This window comes from Geotrypetes seraphini, chromosome 6 (genome assembly GCF_902459505.1).
Source record: "Geotrypetes seraphini chromosome 6, aGeoSer1.1, whole genome shotgun sequence".
Classification (NCBI taxonomy): Eukaryota; Metazoa; Chordata; class Amphibia; order Gymnophiona; family Dermophiidae; genus Geotrypetes; species Geotrypetes seraphini.
The window spans coordinates 50,862,881-50,882,775 of record NC_047089.1 but is presented as its reverse complement, the minus strand read 5'-3'; the positions used below and the strand labels follow the sequence as shown (position 1 = coordinate 50,882,775).

The 19,895-nt window shown below is 43.4% G+C and overlaps 1 protein-coding gene across 5 annotated transcripts in view; it reads right to left on the bottom strand.

The window, feature by feature from the left end:
• FRY (FRY microtubule binding protein) overlaps positions 1 to 19,895 on the bottom strand; it is a 501,309-nt gene that overhangs the window by 417,727 nt on the left and 63,687 nt on the right. For 2 of the 5 annotated variants that reach the window (XM_033948459.1, XM_033948460.1), the window contains exon 1: positions 10,131 to 10,723. The exons of the other annotated variants lie outside the window; for them this stretch is intronic. In XM_033948459.1, coding sequence (XP_033804350.1) covers positions 10,131 to 10,200 — 70 coding nt within the window. In that variant the 5' untranslated portion in view covers positions 10,201 to 10,723. Of the gene's footprint in view, positions 1 to 10,130; positions 10,724 to 19,895 lie in introns of those variants that run through there. 5 annotated transcript variants of the gene reach the window in all.

Sequence of the window (19,895 nt, the reverse complement as noted above, 5' to 3'; positions counted from 1 at the left end):
TATTGTTTGGTGATTTATTTCACCATAAGAGATTTTGTGGTTTCAATATGAATCTGTACTCAAGTATTCTATGCTTGTCTTTAAGTTGTTAATCCAATAAAGAAATATATTATGCACATTTAACAGTCAAAAAGGAAAATAAACAATTGGGATCACAAACAGATGATACACTGAGACATATAGCCAATGCAAACTGTCAGTGTGTGATCACAGTGCATAGGAGTCTGTTCAGCACTGGCTTTATTCAACTAAGCACCACTCCTGGCCACTGATTTGGTAAATTTTGAGATATATGGCTGTTTTCTCAATTAGAATTTTATATGCTTTAAGTGCATTTGACAGAGATAGAGTTGCATGCAGTGGCGTCGTAAGGAGGGGGGGCGGGGCGGTCTGCCCCGAACATGGTCTGCCTAAGGGCGTGGCACTCCTCCTCCTCACCGCCCCCATCCCCGCTCCTCTCCTTGCCTCGCAAGCACCCCTTGTCTTTCCCCATACCTTTTTTACTTCCTCGGTGCGAGGCTGCTGCCCATGTCAGCATCAGCACTCTTTCTAACATCATTTCTGGGACCCACGCCTAGGAAGTGATGTCAAAGGGCGAGCCGACACCGCTCACGCTGGAGAAGTTAAAAAGATACAGGGAAAGGAAAGGGGGCGTGCGGTGGCGGGGGGGGGGGCGGGATGCCACCACCCCGACGCTGCTCACCCTAACTACGCGCCACTGGTCACATGGAACCTGAACAGATGAGGAATAATTCCATGCACTTCACGTGTTAGCTTCAGATCATGTTTAATAATGAGAGACCCGATAAGGTGTCAATTGGCTTCTAAATCTGTCTGAACTCTGGTGTTCTTTTCTTCCGCTTTTAATAATTGTACACTATGTCGATCTGTTTTGATACATGGTATATCAAGTCATAAATAAATTTGAACCTTAATCATTTCATATTTTGTATTTTCTGTTGCTCTTTTGTGCAAGAACAAAGAAAGAACTGTATCTCTCTTCATGCACAATATAAACTACATCCTACCATATGGCTATCCCCTCCCCCCCCATGTTTATATTTAATTAAAACTTGATATAGCACCCCCCCCCCCCCCTGTCAGATCAGGGCAGTTCACATTTGCATAATAAAACATCAGTTTAAGAAAAAAACTCCATAAATTAAAAAGGATAGACCTACACAAGCATACTTAAGAGCTCCTTTCAATACCCTCATTCCATTCGTTCTTTTTTTCCCACAGGACAGCAGTTTATACAATATTGTATAAAGTAGTCAGAATCAGAACATGCCACATCAGAAGTGTAGGAACACCTGCTTAAAAAAGTAGGTCTACAGGCTCTTAAAAGTCTGATAAGAGCCTACCAAGCGCAGGTTTAGTGGCAATCGATTCCATAAAATAGGTCCCACTATATCAAAAATAGATTTACAGATTGTGTTATAGCAGATCTGATGAAAACAGGGGACCACAAATAGTTGGTGCTGAGATGACTCTTAAGGAGTAAACCAGAACATATGGAAGGAAGAAATGTGAAAAAACTGGCAGGTCAGTAGTATGGATCTTAAAAACCAGCGACAAAATTTTGAAAGGAATCCTCATTACAACATGCAGTCCATGTTCAAACTCTAAAAAGTGGGTAACATGATCCCAAGTCCCTGCCCCAGTAAGCATCTTAATAGCTGTATTCTGCATCAACTGTAGTCTCCTCAACTCAACCTGATAAAAGTCCCAGAAATAAAGCATTGCAATAGTCTCTAGACCAGTGGTTCTAAATCATGACTTAAAAGAGCGAATCTTACTTTGAAAAAAATAATGTTGAATAGTAACTGGAGATATGAGAGTGAAAAGTCAGCCATCAATGACAACACCAAGGAGCCAGAATACTGCCTAACAATAAGGAGCACTACAGACTAATAACTGTTTCTCATGAGAAAACTATAGCCTTTGTTTTGGTGGGATTCATTTTGAGCTTATGAGTCTGAAACCACAAGGTTATTAAGAACATAAAAACTGCCATACTGGGATAGACCTAAGATCCATCAAGCCCAGTATCCTGTTTCCAACAGTGGCCAAACCCAGATCCAAAGTACCTAGCTACATACCACGTAGCAAAACAGAGTCTATGCTGCTTATCCTAGGAATAAGCAGTGGATTTCCCCAAGCCATCTCAATAATGGCCTATGGACATCTCTTTCAGGAAATTATGCAGACCCTCTTTTAAACCCCGTTAACTGATTTCACCACTTTCTCCGGCAACAAATTCCAGAGTTTAATGACACGTTGTGTGAAGAAATATTTTCTCCAGTTTGTTTTAAATCTACTACTTAGTAGCTTCATTGCATGTCCCCTAGAGTGAACAAGCGATTCACATCTACCCTTTCCACTCCACTCATTATTTTATAGACCTCTAATCATATCACCCCTGAGCTGTCTCTTCTCCAAGCTGAAGAGCCCTAGCCGCTTTAGCCTCTCCTCATAGGGAAGTTGACCCATCCCTTTTATCATTTTTGTTGGCCTTCTCTGTACCTTTTCTAATTCCGCTATATCTTTTTTGAGATACAGCGACCAGAACTGCACACAGAATTCGAGGTGCGGCCGTACCATTCATCTTTGTTTTCCATTCCTTTCCTGATAATTCCTAACATTCTATTTGCTTTCTTAGCAGCCACCACACATTGAGCTGAGGGTTTCAAGTAATATTCAATTCTTGAATTGACTGAGACACCCCAGGAGCCGTGGCATAAAGAAGTTAGATGTCACCTGCATAAATACAATGCAAGAGATGCTGCCATATTCAAACTTTTTAAGTTTCTACTATAAATTCAAATATTCAAAAATCAACAGTAATAAAGTTCCAGTATGTATAATGCTCTTTCACTTAGGTAACAAGGACACTTCATAAATGTATCAAAAATTGACTCTGGTCCTCTCAGGGGGTTTGAGCAGGTGTTAAATTTAAAGAAATAGTACTATTTTTTTTCTTCTACATGCAAGAGAAAAGAAAAAAAGATCCATCTCAATTCCTTTGAAGGGCAAGAACAGAAAAACAGATACTTTTTGCATATTATCATTTTTACAAAGCATGAATTGTGTGCAAAAATGCTTCAGAACCCAGACTCTTTGCTCAAAGCATACATGATATTTTATAATCTTCTTTACCAAAAGGAGAGACGCTGCAAAATACCCTAAGCAGGGAGGGGGCACATTCTTTTACAAAATACAATTCGTCTTCCAGCTGTCTTCCTGACACATTACTACTGCGTATGGTAGAAAACAGAAGGAGAAATAGGAACTTGACTTCTATTTAAGGAGACTAGGCAAGAATCCATCACCAAGTATAGAAAAAACTCCCCAAAACAAAACAACTTTCTATTTTCATTGAAATTTTAACAACTGCTTTGCAGGGCCAGTTTAAAAAGCTGCTTTCTTCACATGCTGTATTGACTCTTTTGGGGGGGGTTAATATCCCACAATTGTTGTAACATGTAAAGTGTGCAGCCCAAACCACTGCTGTATAATGCTCTATGAAAAACCTAAAAATACTGGTAAAATGCTACCACAAGGCTTTTTTACACAGTAACATAGTAGATGACAGCAGATAAAGACCCGTCTAAATAACACAGATATAGTGAAAATCTACTAGTAATGATATACAACGCTTTCACATGGACGATGCAGGGTAAAGACAGTGAAAAACAACACAAGCACAGACCAAAGATACTAAACTAAACGGAGGAAAAAGCCTCAGGAACAAACCCTCCTACCCTACAATAGTGGTTTAAGGTGGTTGGGCAAAAACCTCATTGGCATTAAAAAAAAACCTCCCCCGGAATATTTACAGGCTCTGTGCGGTGGAATATTTAAGATAGCTAAAGAAATTGATAACTTATCTCCACGATCTTAAATACTGCACTGCACAGAGCCTCTAGATATTCCGGGGGAGGTTTTTATGCCAATGAAGTTTTTGCCCGCCACCTTAAACCACTATTGTGGGGTAGGAGGGTTTGTTTCGGAAGCTTTTATCCTCCCTTGAGTTTAGTATCTTTGGCCTGTGCTTATGTTGTTTTTCACTGTCTTTACCCTGCACTGTCCATGTGAAAGTGTTGTATATCAGCAGATAAAGACCCGAACAATCAGTCCATCCAGTCTGCCCAACAAGTTAAATTCATAAAGTTGATTTTGATACTACATAAGCATACTTGATTTGTCCATGATATTTTTGGGGTTCCACTGCTGGAATTTCCATCAAAGCTAACTCCAGCCTACACTGATCTATCTTGCCATATACAGGACACAGACTGCAGAAGTCTGCCCAGCACTGATTTTGCATCTAATCACCTCTAAGCTTGTTTGTTTTCATGCCTTCTATATAGGATTCCTTTATGTTTATCCCATGCATATTTGAATTCAGTTTCCGTTTTCATCACCACCACCACCACCCCTCATGAAAGGGCATTCCAGGCATGTACCACCCTGTCCATGAAAAAGTACTCCCTTAAGTTATTTCTGAGTTGGCCCCCCTGCAATTTAAATTCATGTATTATATGTTGTTACTACATATTTTTAGTTTATCAGGTACTTTAGCTAGATTGTGAGCCTTCGGGACAGATAGGGTAGTTTTTCTCAAATACCTAATTTTGTTTTAGTTTGATACATTGTAAACCACTTAGGTCAGTAAAATGCAGGAGCAGTATATCAAATCTTAAATAAACATAAACATGTCCTCTACTTCTATCATCTTCTCTCTTCCGGAAAAGGTTTGTTTTTATTCTCGTATTAATACCTCTTAAGCATTTGAATGTCTGCATCATATCACCCCTGTTTCTCCTTTCCTCCAGGGTATACATTTTCAGGTCATCAAGTCTCTCCTCATATGTCTCGTGGCGCCATTTTCGTTGCCCTTCTCTGAACTGCCTTAAGTCTTTTTACATCCATAGAATCCAAAATTGAGCACAATACCCCAAGTAGGGCCTCACCATTGACATGTACAGGGGCATCAACACCACCTTTCTTCTGCTGGTTATACCCCTCTCTATGCAGCCCAGCATCTTTCTGGTCACAGCCACCGCCTTGTCGCACAGTTTTGTCATCTTGAGATCCTTGACACCATCACCCTAAGGCCCCTCTCCCGAGCAGTGCTTATTAATCTCTCACTTCCTATCATTTTTGGATTTTTGAACCCTAAGTGCATCGCTCTGCACTTCTTTTCATTAACATTTGGTAAGCAAGTACTTTAATATCCTCTAATTAATTTATCCACCACTTTGAATAAGTGACTGCAAGAATACAATACACAAGTTCCATTCCTTCTCCCTTTCCCCGATTACTGCTAATTCAAAGTAACTTCTCCACCATATCCACCTGCCTTACCAAGCAGACTTTACAATCCACCAGCAGACTCCTCCCCCAGGATAACCTAGATAAACCACACCCCAAGTATCATTTCCTTCTCCTAGTCCAGGGGTAGGCAATTCCAGTCCTCGAGAGCCAAAGCCAGGTCAGGTTTTCAGGATATCCACAATGAATACATATGAGATGGATTTGCATGCACTGCCTCCTTGAGATGCAAATCTATCTCATACATATTTATCGTGGATATTCTGAAAACCTGACCTGGCTCCGGCTCTCGAGGACCGGAATTGCCTACCCTGTCCTAGTCTATGACTCCATTACACCGTCTCTTGTTGCTGACCTTACCCAATCTCCTTCTCCACCCCAAACCACTACATTCCTCAAGCCCACATTGTCCACTTTTTGAATTCACCACCTCTTCATCCCTTCTATCCCCTTCTTATCCAAGATATTTGAATGTGCTGTTCACTGCCGTCAGTGGCATAGTAAGGGGAGGGGAGGGGAGGGGGGTGGGGAGGTGGACCACCCCAGGTGCCGGCACCTCTCTCCCCCACCCAACCATACTCATGCCCTCTCTTCCCTGCCCCCATACCCCTTTAAAATCTTCGCCAGCACGAGCAACTACTCTAGCCTGTTGCTCACACAGGCCTGGCTCTCTCTGAAATTACTTCCAGGTTGTGGGGCCAGGAAGTGACAAAGGGAAAGCCAGCGTGAGCAGAAGGCAGAGAAGTTGCTCATGCTGGCAAAGTTTTAAAAGGACGGGGTGGGAAGGGATGGCGCGAGTGTGGTGTGTGGTGCGGAAGGAGCGGGGGGTGGAAGAGGAGGGTGCTACCGCCCCGGGCGCCTCCCACCCTTGCTATGCCACTGACCGCCATTGTCTTGACTTGCTTCCGTCTCAAGATATTCTCGACCTGCTCCAATCGAGCTTTTGCACTTTCCATTCTTGCCTTTGCTAAAGCCTCCAATGGCCTGTTCATGGCCAAATCCAAAGACATCTACTCCACCTGCATCCTCCTTGAGCTATCTGTGGCACTGGACATTGTATCTACTCATTGAAACCTTGTCCTCACTTAGATTTCAGGGCTCGGCTATCTCATGGTTTTCTTCCTATCTTTCAGCATATACTCTGAAGGATCATCCTCCGCTGCCATTCCACTGTTGGTCAGCATACCACAGGGCTGTGTTTTGGGACCTCTTCTTTTCTCAATCTACACTTCCTCCTTTGGTGCTCTAATCTGCTTAACTGATATTGCTACCTGGATGTCTTGCTGCCATCAAAAATGAAACATGGCCAAGACTGAACTCCTTATATTCTTTCCTCTTAAACCTGTCTCTCCCCTTCCCCCATTCTTTATTTTGGTGGATAACACACTCATCCTCCCTGTCTCATTGGCTCGCAACCTTGGAGTCATCTTTGAATCATTTCTTTCCAGCTTATATATCCAACAGACTGTCAAAACTTGTCACTTCTTTCTATATGCCATTGCTAAAATCCGCAAGAGATGTTCCCCAAAAGAACTTACAATCTAATTCTGAAAGACACACTGGACAAAAATGGCGAATCAATATAAGGTGCTCACGTAGGGAAATACAAATGGATGAAGAGGTAGAGAGGGTAGAGGACTACAGAGGGAGTGACAAACAAATATGGTGGTTTACAAGTTGGTAGGTTTAGGACTAAAATGCAGCTTCGAAAAAGTAGGCTTTCAGCCTGGATTTGAATACCACCAGAGACAGAGCCTGATGTACTGAGTCAGGAAAGTTGTTCCAGGCATATGACGCAGCAAGACAGAAGGGACGGAATCAGGAGTTGACAGTAGAGGAGAAGGGTTTAGACAAGAGAGACTTGCCTGACAAGTGGAGTTACCAGGGTGGAGTATAGGGAGAGATAAGAGAGAAGAGAATTGAGGAGCTGCAGAGTGAATACACTTGTAGCTCAGTAAGAGGAGTTTGAACTGTATTGGAAGTGGACAGGGAGCCAATGAAGCAACTTGATAGGGGTCATGTGAGCATAATGACTGGCAGAATACGAGATGTGCAGCAGAATTGCGAACAAATTGCAGGGGAGAGAGATGGCTTAGCGGAAGACCCGTGAGAAGCAAGTTGCAGTAATCTAGGTGAGAGGTGATGAGAGCGTGGATGAAGGTCTTAGCAGCCTGCTCAGAGGTGAAAAGGTGAGCGGTTAAGTAAAAAAAAAAAAAAATACGGAGACAACATATACAGTAAATTCTGCAGAAGCAGTGTAGAAAAAAGCATCTGAATGGTTTGCTGGTAGTTCTCTGCCCCTCCTCTGCAGCTATCGACGCGTGTGTTGCGTGCTTATGATACACGATTATGATGTGCGCCCATGATGTGATAAATAAGGCATGCCTATGATTGACAATCATAGCTGCCTACAATGTAGAATTTCCTGGCGCATGCACAAATTTATGCCTCTTTCTGTGGGCTATTCTGCACATGTCGGTCGCTTTCGCCAATGACAAATCTGATGGAATTTCCGTGGACCTCCGCAGGGCTCATTTGCATGCGACGCTTTTGCAGCATTGCTCGTCTTTTTGAAATTGGAAAACTTACCAGCACTACAACCACCTACAGGATTTTAATGGTAAATTTAGAATATTGGAGGTCTTGGTTTCACCACTACTTCTTAAATCCTGTTTGGCTAGCTTGCTGGAACATAGCACAGATAGACATTTGCCCCACCTCTACATCTAGGCACCAACATTTCAAACTGATTAGGAGTGCCAAACACAACAAATTGTCCTTCCCTGGGTACTGTGAAGGAGCTTGGTCAGCACCATCCGAGTTGGGTCCTGTGCTCTTGATTTCCATTTACAATTAGATTCTAAAATCAGTTTTAGGTATGGGGTGGTAAGTGATTTTTGGATAATGCTAGGTTTTAAGGTAGGGCTAAAGTTCAAATCTGAATTCTGAACAAGAACAGTCGGGCTTTCACCTTGAGATATATGCTCGCCCAATAACTCACTTTCACCTGCGGTCACAAAATCTTATTAGGATGCTGAAACTAATAACAAAAGCTGCAACACCAGAGCCCCACCCTCAGCGAGGAAGAAGCTGATGCTGGCTGAAGATTTCCTGAGCAGAAAAAAAAACCAGCAACCAGTGCAGAGCAAAACAAGCTCTGAGATCATCAGACATGCGACACTTTCTTCCCGTAAGGCCATATAATAATAGATTCTGTGCATTAAAAGTAGATTCAGAGCTGCAGGAAATACGGGAGGACCATATGGATGTATGCCTTGTTCAATACTGCATCATTTTACGCAGCTTTCCAAAAATCTAAACTAAAGAGTCATGAGTCATGAAAGGTAATTTTACTCAGCATTTACCACAGTGTACTGGCATTATTCTGAACATGTAAGTTTACATCTGAAAAATCAAATCAAAATTTAGAGATTTCCAGTATATTTTTTAGAATTATCCTAATTATTGCTAACCTTAAAATTCTACCCTGAAAACCATACAAAAATCAGAACATTATGCTCCTTTCAATGTTTTCAAACAGCTCATAAGAGAGAGGCCACCAACAAACAGAGCAAAGACTTCAGGTATCCCAGCGAGTCCTAGAAAACTTGAATGATCTTTTACCACAGGTTAGCACATTTTATTTTTATGGGATCTGCTGCAGATAACATGCAATGATCTTTAGAACACTGTTTTCCAACCTTTTTGCACCTATGGACCGGCAGAAATAAAAGAATTATTCTGTGGACCGGCATCGGTCCATGGACCGGCGGTTGAAGAACACTGGGCTAAGTCATGAGCCAGATCCCGCCCGTCTCTACCCAAGCTCCACCCCAGACCCCGCCCCCATAATAGTACTAATTTGCACCTTGCACGTCCCGTGCCTCATCTGGAAGCCTTTCCTCTGACGTTGCAACATCAGAGAGAAGGCTTCCAGTTCAGGCGCAGGATACCCGTAGGAGCCACTGCCCGTGGCTTTGTGCACTGAATCAGTGAGGAAGAGGGAGCTGGCTTGACAATAACGCCGCATTGATTACACCGTGGACCGGCGGTTGAAGGACATTGTTTTGGGCCTGATGCACGTGCTGGCCCTGTGGACCGGCACTGGTCCATGGACCGGTGGTTGAAGAACACTGCTTTAGAAGACCCCTAAGATACCTTTAAAAGACGATGAAAGATCACTACCTCACCAAAGATTTAAGTCACAGACTCAATGGTTGCTGGACAGTTGACACTCCCAGTTTACCTTTCACATTAATTATGACCTACTGTATTTTTAAGGCCTTTTAGTGCAAAAAAACCCCAAAAACAAACAACCCCCCCCCCAAAAAAAAAAAAGTGCATTTGAATCTTGAACCATCACTAAAGAGGCAAACGGGTTATTTTATTTAAAATCAAAAATTTCCAACGCCAAATGCTTAGTATTTGTCTCAAGTATGCATTTTTTTCAAGTATTCTGAAGCTGTTCCAAGTCCTGGATTAAACAGCTTCCCGACAATATTTACTGTAGATAGAGCTTGCACAACTTCAACAAACTAAACAGGAAATGCTGGCTGGAAGGCACAGGATCATTAAAAATATATAGAGTCTGAAATTTGCCTGCATTTTATTATTCAAGTAAAATCTATGGAAGCCTATTAGAGAAAAGCTATTCAAAACCTGTGACATTTGCATCTTTTAGCAAAACGCGGCTGCGCAGCCCCCCTGATAACGCCGTAAATTCAGGACGTGTCCCCAAGTACAACTAGAACACAGGTACATTAAACGAAGGCAAGTGTTCCGCAGGTACTCACTATTGCTCCAGGATTTCAACAGATATTTGATACTGATCTCAAAAAAGCCCGAATCCTGCTGGCTGGCCATTGCGGCGGGCAGAGGGGCTCCTCCGAAGCTGAGCAGGTGCGCCGTCAGATAGGAAAACCTAGAGGTCAGGGGGAGGAAGTGGAGTCTGGGCAGAGCCGCTTCTTCCGTTCTCGGTAGTTCTCTTCATGAAAAAAAAAAAATAATAAATAAATAAAAGCTCGTCTCCCGCTTCTCCTTGCGAGCTCGCGCGCGCTCCGTCCCTCGGTCGCACGGAAGGCGCGCTCAGAAGCCGCATTTGCCTGACGAGATCTCCGCGCTCTGCCTCCTGCGCATGCTGCCAGGGTTCCTCCTCGCTGGCCTTTTCCAGGAACGTACTGGAAGTCCTTTTCATTAGGGGGTGGACCGGCTGGCAAGCGGGATAAGGCTGCGTAGATGGTGCCTCCCTGCAGCGCGCCACTGGAAGCCCCCCGATGAGAACGTCTGGGCGGCAGCTGGAGAGATCTCACAGGTTCTGAAAATTGGCTCGAGGCCGGGAGAAGCCTGGCTGCCGACGCTCTGCTCGGCTGCCTCCCCTTCTGCCTGCTATGGGAGCCCGGCGCGCGCTGAATTATGCACAACTGCAGCACGATGCGGTAAAAAGGAAAAAAAAAAAAAAGGAGCTGCGCCCTGCGAGCCGCTGCCGGTGACGTGCAGACAGGCCGGCACGAGGCGCCGAACGAGCACCCCTCATTCAGCCAGGCTGGAGGGTAGAGGGTTGCTGTAGGTGATGCTGCTAAACAAACGATTGCAGCAGGTTGCTTTCTTCAGCAATTGTTTTTGCGTCATGAGTAAGAAATGGAATTGCACTACTGGCTCGACTTAGTGCATATATTTTCTAACCTTCTTTTAAAATGGGGGGTTTTCAGACTTGCCTATTACAGTCTCTCCTCTGCTTTGTAGTTAGATTTTTTAGAATTTGTTACTCCCATTTTGCACATTTGTTTCCCATTTTGAATACCCGTTACTTTAATCCCTTAATGTTCCTTAACTAAAAAGTTAAGCATTATGGGCACAAAAGGGTTAAAATATTTAGGAGCCGACACAGAAAGCTACCCAGGGCAGAATCCAAATTTTCCATGTGATTCTTACTGGCTGTGGCTGTTAACCTGCATGGTACACATGGGCACATATTAAAATGAATATTAATGAGGCCATTAGGGTGTTTGTCCACAATGCCAGAAAGTAAACAGGGGATTTAACACAAAATATGAGAAATTAATTACCAGGACTGTGGCATCTCTAGACAGATATATTTGGGGTGGCAATGGGGAAGTAAGCTAGGCTGGGGGGGGGGGGGGAGAGGGAGGAGCAAGCCAAAGTGGCACTTCTATACCTCAGGAACCCACGAGGGAAAAAAGCGATATTGCATCTGGTCCTCACAAATGGAGAGAGCATCTCTAATGTTCGAGTGGGTGCTTATCTGGGAAGTAGCGATCATCAAACAGTTTGGTTTGATATAACGGCTAAAGTGGAGAGCGGCCACATGATACTTAAAGTCCTAGATTTCAAACGTATGGACTTTAATGCAATGGGAGAGTACCTGAAGAAAGAGCTGTTAGGATGGGAGGACATAAGAGAAGTGGAAAGACAGTGGTCTAAGCTGAAAGGAGCGATAAAAATGGCTACAGACCTTTATGTGAAGAAAATAAATAAAAACAAGAGAAAAAGGAAACTGATAAGGTTCTCCAAACTAGTGGCGGAGAAAATAAAGGCAAAAAGAGTTGGTGTTCATGAAATATTTAAAAACCCAAAAAGAGGAGTGCAGAAAGGACTACAGGTGAAACTGAAAGAAGCCAAGAGAGAGATACATCTGGCGAAAGCACACGCGGAAGAACAAATGGCTAAAAATGTAAAAAAGGGAGACAAAAATTTTTTCAGATATATTAGGGAAAGGAGGAAGATGATAAATGGAATTGCTAAACTAAAAGATGCTGGAAACCGATATGTGGAGAGTGATGAGGAAAAAGCAAATGTGCTAAACAAATACAGTACTCCCCTGAGATTTGCGGGGGTTCCATTCCAGGAACCCCCACGAATCTCAAAAAATCACGAATACGGTTTTTCATGGGAGAGCCTTAGGGCAGCAGAAGAGCAGCCGGAGCGCCGCGAGTGCAGGAAATCACTCACAGTACACTCCAACCGCCTCTTCCTGCACTAAGTCGGGCCTTATCCAATCAGCAGCTCCTGATTGGATAAGGCCCGACTTAGTGCAGGAAGAGCGTACCACGAGTGATTTCCTGCACTCGCGGCACTCCGTCTACTCTCTCCTGCCTCTCCCGCTGTCCTCTCCTTGGCGGTTCGCGGTCAAAAAATACCATGAATGACTGGGACCGCGAACCACCGGGGGAACACTGTACTACTGTGTTCACAGAAGAAAATCCTGGAGAAGGACCGAGATTGTCTGGCAAAGTTACACGAGAAAATGGAGTAGATTCTGTGCATTGAAGAATGCTGGTGTAAAAGGACTAAGGTTGAGATAGACACTATGGCATGGGATGGTTTCCTGCAGTTATCCAGGGGGACGAGTATGGTGATGAATTTTGTTACCTTGTCATTCTCTACCCACTATGTCCAACACAGGCCCTGAAGGGAGGAATCCAGAACCAGAGGTGATGAATTAAATGAGGGTAACAAAGAGGGAGTTTTCCCCTATGACAGACTCCGGAAGAGCTTTCCAGTTTTCTACCACTCTGGGTGAAGAACTTCCTTACATTCATACAGAATCTATCCCCTTTCAATTGATGCGGTCCTTTATCAGCGCCTCTACCATCTTTCCTGTCAGTGAAGGAGAGAATGTGATGAAAACAGGAGAGAGAAGAAAACTGAAATGAATAAGAACATAAGCAATGCCTCTGCCGGGTCAGACCCGAGGTCCATCGCGCCCAGCAGTCCGCTCACGCGGCGGCCCAACAGGTCCAGGACCTGTGCAGCAATCCTCTATCTATACCCCTCTATCCCCTTTTTCAACAGAAAATTGTCCAATCCTTTCTTAAACCCCATTACCGTACTCTGCCCTATTACGTCCTCTGGAAGCGCATTCCAGGTATCCACCACCCGCTGAGTAAAGAAAAACTTCCTAGCATTTGTTTTGAATCTATCCCCTTCCAATTTTTCCGAATGCCCTCTTGTTCTTTTATGTTTTGAAAATTTGAAGAATCTATCTCTCTCTACTTTCTCTATGCCCTTCATGATCTTGTAGGTTTCTATCATGTCTCCTCTGAGTCTCCGCTTTTCCAAGGAGAAGAGCTCTAGCCTCTCCAGTCTTTCAGTGTATGAAAGGTTTTCCATGCCCTTAATCATTCGTGTCGCTCTTCTCTGGACCCTCTCAAGTATTGCCATATCCTTCTTGAGGTACGGTGACCAATACTGAACACAGTACTCCAGGTGCGGGCGCACCATTGCCCGATACAACGGCAGGATGACTTCTTTTGTTCTGGTCATAATACCATTTTTAATAATACCCAACATTCTGTTTGCCTTCTTCGCGGCTGCTGCGCATTGCGCCGTTGACTTCATTGTTGTATCCACCAATACACCCAAATCTCTTTCAAGGTTACTTCCCTCTAATACTAATCCCCCATTTGGTAGCTGAACATCAGGTTTTTTCTCCCTATATGCATGACCTTGCATTTCCCTACATTGAATTTCATCTGCCATTTATTCGCCCACTCCTCCAGTTTGTTTAGGTCCCTTTGTAGGTCCTCACACTCTTCCGTAGTTCTAACCCTTCTACAGAGTTTAGTGTCGTCCGCAAATTTTATAACTTCACATTTCGTCCCCGTTTCCAGGTCATTTATAAATATATTGAACAGCAGCGGTCCAAGTACAGACCCCTGCGGAACTCCGCTCGTGACTTTCCTCCAGCCCGAGTAGTGACCCTTTACTCCAACCCTCTGTCTCCTGCCTGCCAACCAGTGTTTAATCCATCTGTATACGTCCCCTTCCACCCCGTGGTTCCATAGCTTCCTAAGCAGCCGCTCATGGGGTACTTTGTCAAAGGCCTTTTGGAAGTCAAGGTAAATGATGTCTACAGGTTCCCCTTTGTCCAACTGGCTGTTTACCCCCTCAAAGAAGTGCAGTAAGTTTGTTTGGCACGATCTTCCCTTGCAGAAGCCATGTTGGCTCGCTTTCATCAGCCCATTTTTTTCGATGTGCTCACAGATGCTATCCTTTATCAGTGCTTCTACCATCTTGCCTGGAACCGATGTCAAACTTACCGGCCTATAGTTTCCCGGGTCTCCTCTTGACCCCTTTTTAAAGATAGGTGTAACATTTGCTATCTTCCAGTCCTCCGGAATCTCTCCAGTTTTCAGGGATAGGTTGCAAACTATTTGGAGTATTTCCGCTATCTCATTTCTTAGTTCTTTTAGTACCCTAGGGTGGATTCCGTCCGGGCCTGGTGATTTGTCACTTTTCAATCTATCTATCTGTTGGAGGACATCCTCATGGCTCACCTCTATTGCTGACAGTTTTTCTTCTTGGTCACCATGGAAGATCACGTCGGGTTCCGGTACACTGGATGTGTCCTCGCTTGTGAAGACTGACGAGAAGAATTTGTTTAACCTGTCGGCTACCTCTTTTTGCTCCTTTATCACTCCCTTTTCGTCTCCATCATCCAACGGTCCTACTTCCTCCCTCGCTGGTTTCTTCCCCTTAACATATCTGAAGAATGATTTGAAGTTTTTTGCCTCCCTGGCCAGTTTCTCTTCGTATTCTCTTTTCGCTCTCCTAACCACTTGATGACATTCTCTTTGGTGTTTCCTGTGTTCATTCCAGTTTTCCCCAGTTTGGTCCTTTTTCCATTTCCGGAATGATTTTTTCTTGTCTCCTATCGCTTTCTTCACCTCGTCGTTTATCCATGCGGGGTTTTTTGTTCGGTTTTTTTTTGCACCCTTTTCTAAATCTGGGGATGTACATATGTTGTGCTTCTTGCACTGTGCCCTTGAATAGAGACCAGGCTTGCTCTACAGTTTCTGTTTTCCTTGAGCTGTTTCTAAGTTTTTTTTTAACCATTGCTCTCATAGCATCATAGTTTCCTTTCTTGAAGTTGAACGTTGTCACTGTGGTTCCCTTTTGCTGTACTTACTCCTAATTTGTACTGGATCATGTTGTGATCGCTGTTTCCTAGTGGTCCTACTACTTCCACTTCTTTTGCAGGTCCCCCTATTCCGTTTAGGATTAGGTCAAGAGTGGCATATCCTCTTGTTGGTTCCTTGACAAGCTGCTCCATAAAGCAGTCCCTCACAGCCTCTAAGAATTCTGTTTCCCTCGCACAGTTTGAGTTTCCAATATTCCAGTTTATCCCGGGGTAGTTAAAGTCTCCCATTACTGTCACATTCCTGTTGTTGCCTTCCCGCCTCAGTTCTGCTGCCAGATCTTTGTCGTTTGCTTCCGTTTGTCCAGGTGGACGATAGTATAGACCCAATCTTATGTCAAGGCCACTTTTTCCTGGTAATTTTACCCATAATGACTCCAGTCCTTCCGCCTTTGGTTCTATATCCACTCTGGACGAGGGAATGGTGTCTTTTATGTATAGTGCTATTCCTCCACCCTTCTTGTGGGTCCTGTCTCTTCTATAGAGTTTGTACCCTGGCAGCACTACGTCCCACTGGTTATCTTCATTCCACCATGTTTCCGTGATTCCAATGATGTCTAGGTTTTCTTTTTTGGCTATGGCTTCTAATTCTCCCATTTTGGTCTTTAGGCTCCTTGCATTAGCGTACAAGCAATTTAAGTCCTGGTCTTTTCTTTTCTCTGCTGGTTTTACATGTTTAGAAATGAAGTTATGTGAAGGCAGACAAAAAAGAAAGAGCTTTACTACTACTGCCATTTATCATTCCTAAAGTTCTGAAAAGCTTATAATCTAATTTAGACAGACAAGACATAATGGGGTTAGGGAGTTTCTTGCAGAGAGCATGGTAGGATAGACATAGGTATCTTGGTGAGTGGGAGTTAGGAGTTGAAAGGATTTGAATACTGCTAAAGACGGAGCCTGAAGTAACCTGGGACCCAGACAATCCGCTCCAGGCATATGGTGCAGCAAGATAGAAGAGGCAGTGGAGTTGGAGTTGGCAGTGGAGAAGAAGGGTACAGCTAAGAGGGACTTAACAATGAATGGAGTTCATGGGGGGGGGGGGGTGGAGTAAAGAGTTCCACGGGGACAGAAATCCCGCCCATCCCCGTCAGGATCTTCTCCGTCCCCACCTGTCCCCGTCAGGATCCTCTCCATCCCCACCCGTCCCCGCCAGGATCTTCTCCGTCCTCATCCATCCCCTCAAGGAATTACCTCCATCCCCACCCGTCCCCATAAAAAGCAGCAATTACTTCTGACAGGATCATCAATTCCACAGTTTCTTTTGTGTTTGCGTTGCTGTTTTCCTTGTTGAATCTCTTTGGTGGAACCCTTTATTTGTTTTCTGTTCAGGTAATTAACTTATAAACCCCCTCTTTTACTAAGGCTGACGTGTCCATTATATTACATGGACGAACCCTGCTTCCAAAGCCTTCCATCCCTATGGGAGTCCCATTGGCTAGAGGGGCATCCCCGTAGGAGTCCCATGGGTTAGGGGGGGATTCCCGCGATCCCCGTTCCCGTGCAGACCTCTAGGGTGGAGCACAGGGGGAGATATGAGGAGAGATATTGAGAGGCTGCAGAGTGGAGATGGAGCTGGCAGTGGAGGAGAAGGGTACAGCTAAGAGAGACTTAACGATGAATGGAGTTCATGGTGGGGGGGAGATGGAGCACAGGGGGAGATGTGAGGAGAGATATTGAGAGGCTGCAGAGTGAATGCACTTGTAAACCGCCTCAAACTATTATGGCTTTGACGGTATACAAGAATAAAACTAAAATTATAAAAATAAAAATATACTGCCCATAGTTACTTTGTCAGGACATTCTGCTCCCAACACTCCCATTCACCCCTCTGAATAGGGTAAACAAATGTTTTCTCACATGGAGAATCCCTTTGAAAATGGCCCTTCCTGCCCAATAAGACCACCTGCAGAAAATCTAGTTTGCTGCAGGCCAATAAATCCAGTAGTACTCATTTCCAGCAAGTTTAGACAACAAGTCAACAAGGACCTTCTTTACATCTGGTTGAAAGGCCAAAATACAATCAGAAAGTCATCTCTTCTAGGAAGACATCCATGCATTGTTCATCTCTCTCTGTCAATAGAGAAATGTTTTCAAACTCCTCAACTTTACACAACCTCTGACCTTAAGGAAACAAAAACACAGTGTCTCCTTCACAGGCCTTTATGTACTTAGGAGGCGAACTGATGGTTTTTGTTCTTGTTCAATTTACATTACACCATCCGTAAAAATATTTTTCAATTTGTTCCACATTCAAATTGGGTAGCAAGACAACTGACCCCGGGCCCCGCTCTCACAGACATGCAGTATTTCCTATGAAACTGACAACATGGCCCACATTCCAAAGAAAATCCTGGCTTGGTCAGCTTTTTTGTTTTGAAGATTTCTGTTTTAAAGTTCATATAACATTTTTTTTCCCCTCATATTTACAAGTTTTCTGGGATAGGCCAGGACATTTTTTCTGGTGCTATAAAATTCCACTGATAGCAGAACATTTTTGGCAACATTTTGAAAGCGTTCTGGAAACAGCTGTTAATGAGCTGAAATGACTGCAACAATGGCCTCATTCAGATCTTATAAAATGCCCCCAAATTTTGCACTGAACAGAGATTAATTTCAGTTTTATTTTGCACGAACTTTTCCTGTATGACATGAGATGAAAAGAAAGATTTTTTTTTTTAAGCTACAACTTTGAAATCTATATCAAAGTTGGCAAGAAGAGCAGATCAGTACAGGAGTGACAGTGATCCTGTTAACGACAGTATAGATCAGAGGTTCTCAAACCTGTCCCAGGGTAGGGAATGATAAGGGAACAAATTTTTCCCCATCCCCACGGGAGCACATTTTCCTTTCCCGTCCCCACAAGTTCTTTTCATGTCCCTGCACCATTCCTGCAAGCTCCGTCCTCATCTGCACAAGCCTCAAACACTTTAAAACTGTAAGTGTTCAAGGCTTGTGCAGTTAAGGTAGAGCTTGCAGGAATGGGGCAGGGACAGGAAAAGAACTTGTGGGGACGGGAAAGGAAAATGAGCTCCCGTGGGGATGGAGAAAAATTTGTCCCTGTGTCATTCTCTATCCCAGGGGACCACCAGCCAGTTGGGTTTTCAGGATATCTCAAGTGAATTTGCATGAACCAGATTTGCATGTCTGGCACCTTCATTATATGCAAATCTGTCTCATGCATATTCTTAGGGATTTCCCAAAAACCTAGCTGGCTAGTGGGCCTCCAGGACAGGTTTGAGAACCACAGGTAGAGAAACCTTGATCCAATTCAAAAGGTTGTTGTTTTTTTACATAAAAAAATAAAACACAAATCCCCTCAGGAATACTAAACATAGGGAAAATCAACATTTCAACAATAGTGTCTATAGTTACAAATTTTCACTGAAAAGCAAGAGTCCCATAGGCCACTGCTTCTCAACCCTCTCCTAGAGGCACCCCTTGACAGTAAGGTTTGCTGATCACCACAGTGAACACACATGAGACAATTTGCATATAATGGACTTGATTGCATCCAAATTTATTTCATGCATATTCATTGTGGTGATCCTGAAAAACCCAATTGGCTAGGAGTGCCTCCAGAGAGGGTTGATGAGCACTGCAGTAGGCAGATAATCAGCAGAACTGTGAATGTTAATTTGTAACCCAGTCTGAGCTCTCTGGGGAGGATGGGATATAAAACCAAATAAATATTATAGGGAAAAGGGAATGGGAGATGCATACTGCTTTTTTGTGGTTACACATTCAAAGCGGTTTACATATATACAGGTACTTATTTTGTACCTGGGGCAGTGAAGGATTAGGTGACTTACCCAGGGTCACAAGGAGCAGCGCTGGAATTCGATCCCACAACTTCAGGGGAGTACTTTGGCCATATTCTTGTTACCTCTAATAAAGCTTCAGCAATTACAAATGGACAATCATTTTGAAAATCAGTAAAAACTATAAACATAACTTAATAGCAAATTTCTAGACCGCATTATCCTTAGTTCAATGCAGTTAAAAGATTATGCTATGGGAAAATACAAGAATAATGTGATATACAGAAATTTTAGTTAACCAAGAATTTGTAAAAAAATAATAAAAAAAAGTCTTCAAAAGTTTTCTGTAATGTTCATAAGATGTGGATTTAGTCAATAATGGATGGAAATCTTTATCGTAATAAGCTGCTTGATAGGAAAGACAATGCCTATGATGTTTCTTACTTTTACAACCATTAACTGAAGGGAACATAAATAGGGCATGAGATTTTCTACTCTTCTCATATGCCATGATAGCGAATCTATCAACGAGATATAATGGGGCAGCACCAAAAGCGACTTTATAATATAAGCATCCCAATTTAAAGATCACCCGGGCCTCCACCGGCAGCCAATGCAGCTCACAATAGTAAGGGGTCACATGTTCGTACTTCCTCAGACCATAGATCATTCTTGCTGCTATATTCTTAACCAAAGTCAGTCTAGCCAAATTTTTCTTAGTACTTGTCAAATATATTCTTGCTAAGTTTCTTTCCTCGCAATGATTAAAGAGTGATTTTGGTTTTTGCACAGCATCTACTTCTATGTAATGTTATGGTGCTTATTTTAAAACAGTGGTCTCAAACTCCAACCCTTTGCAGGGC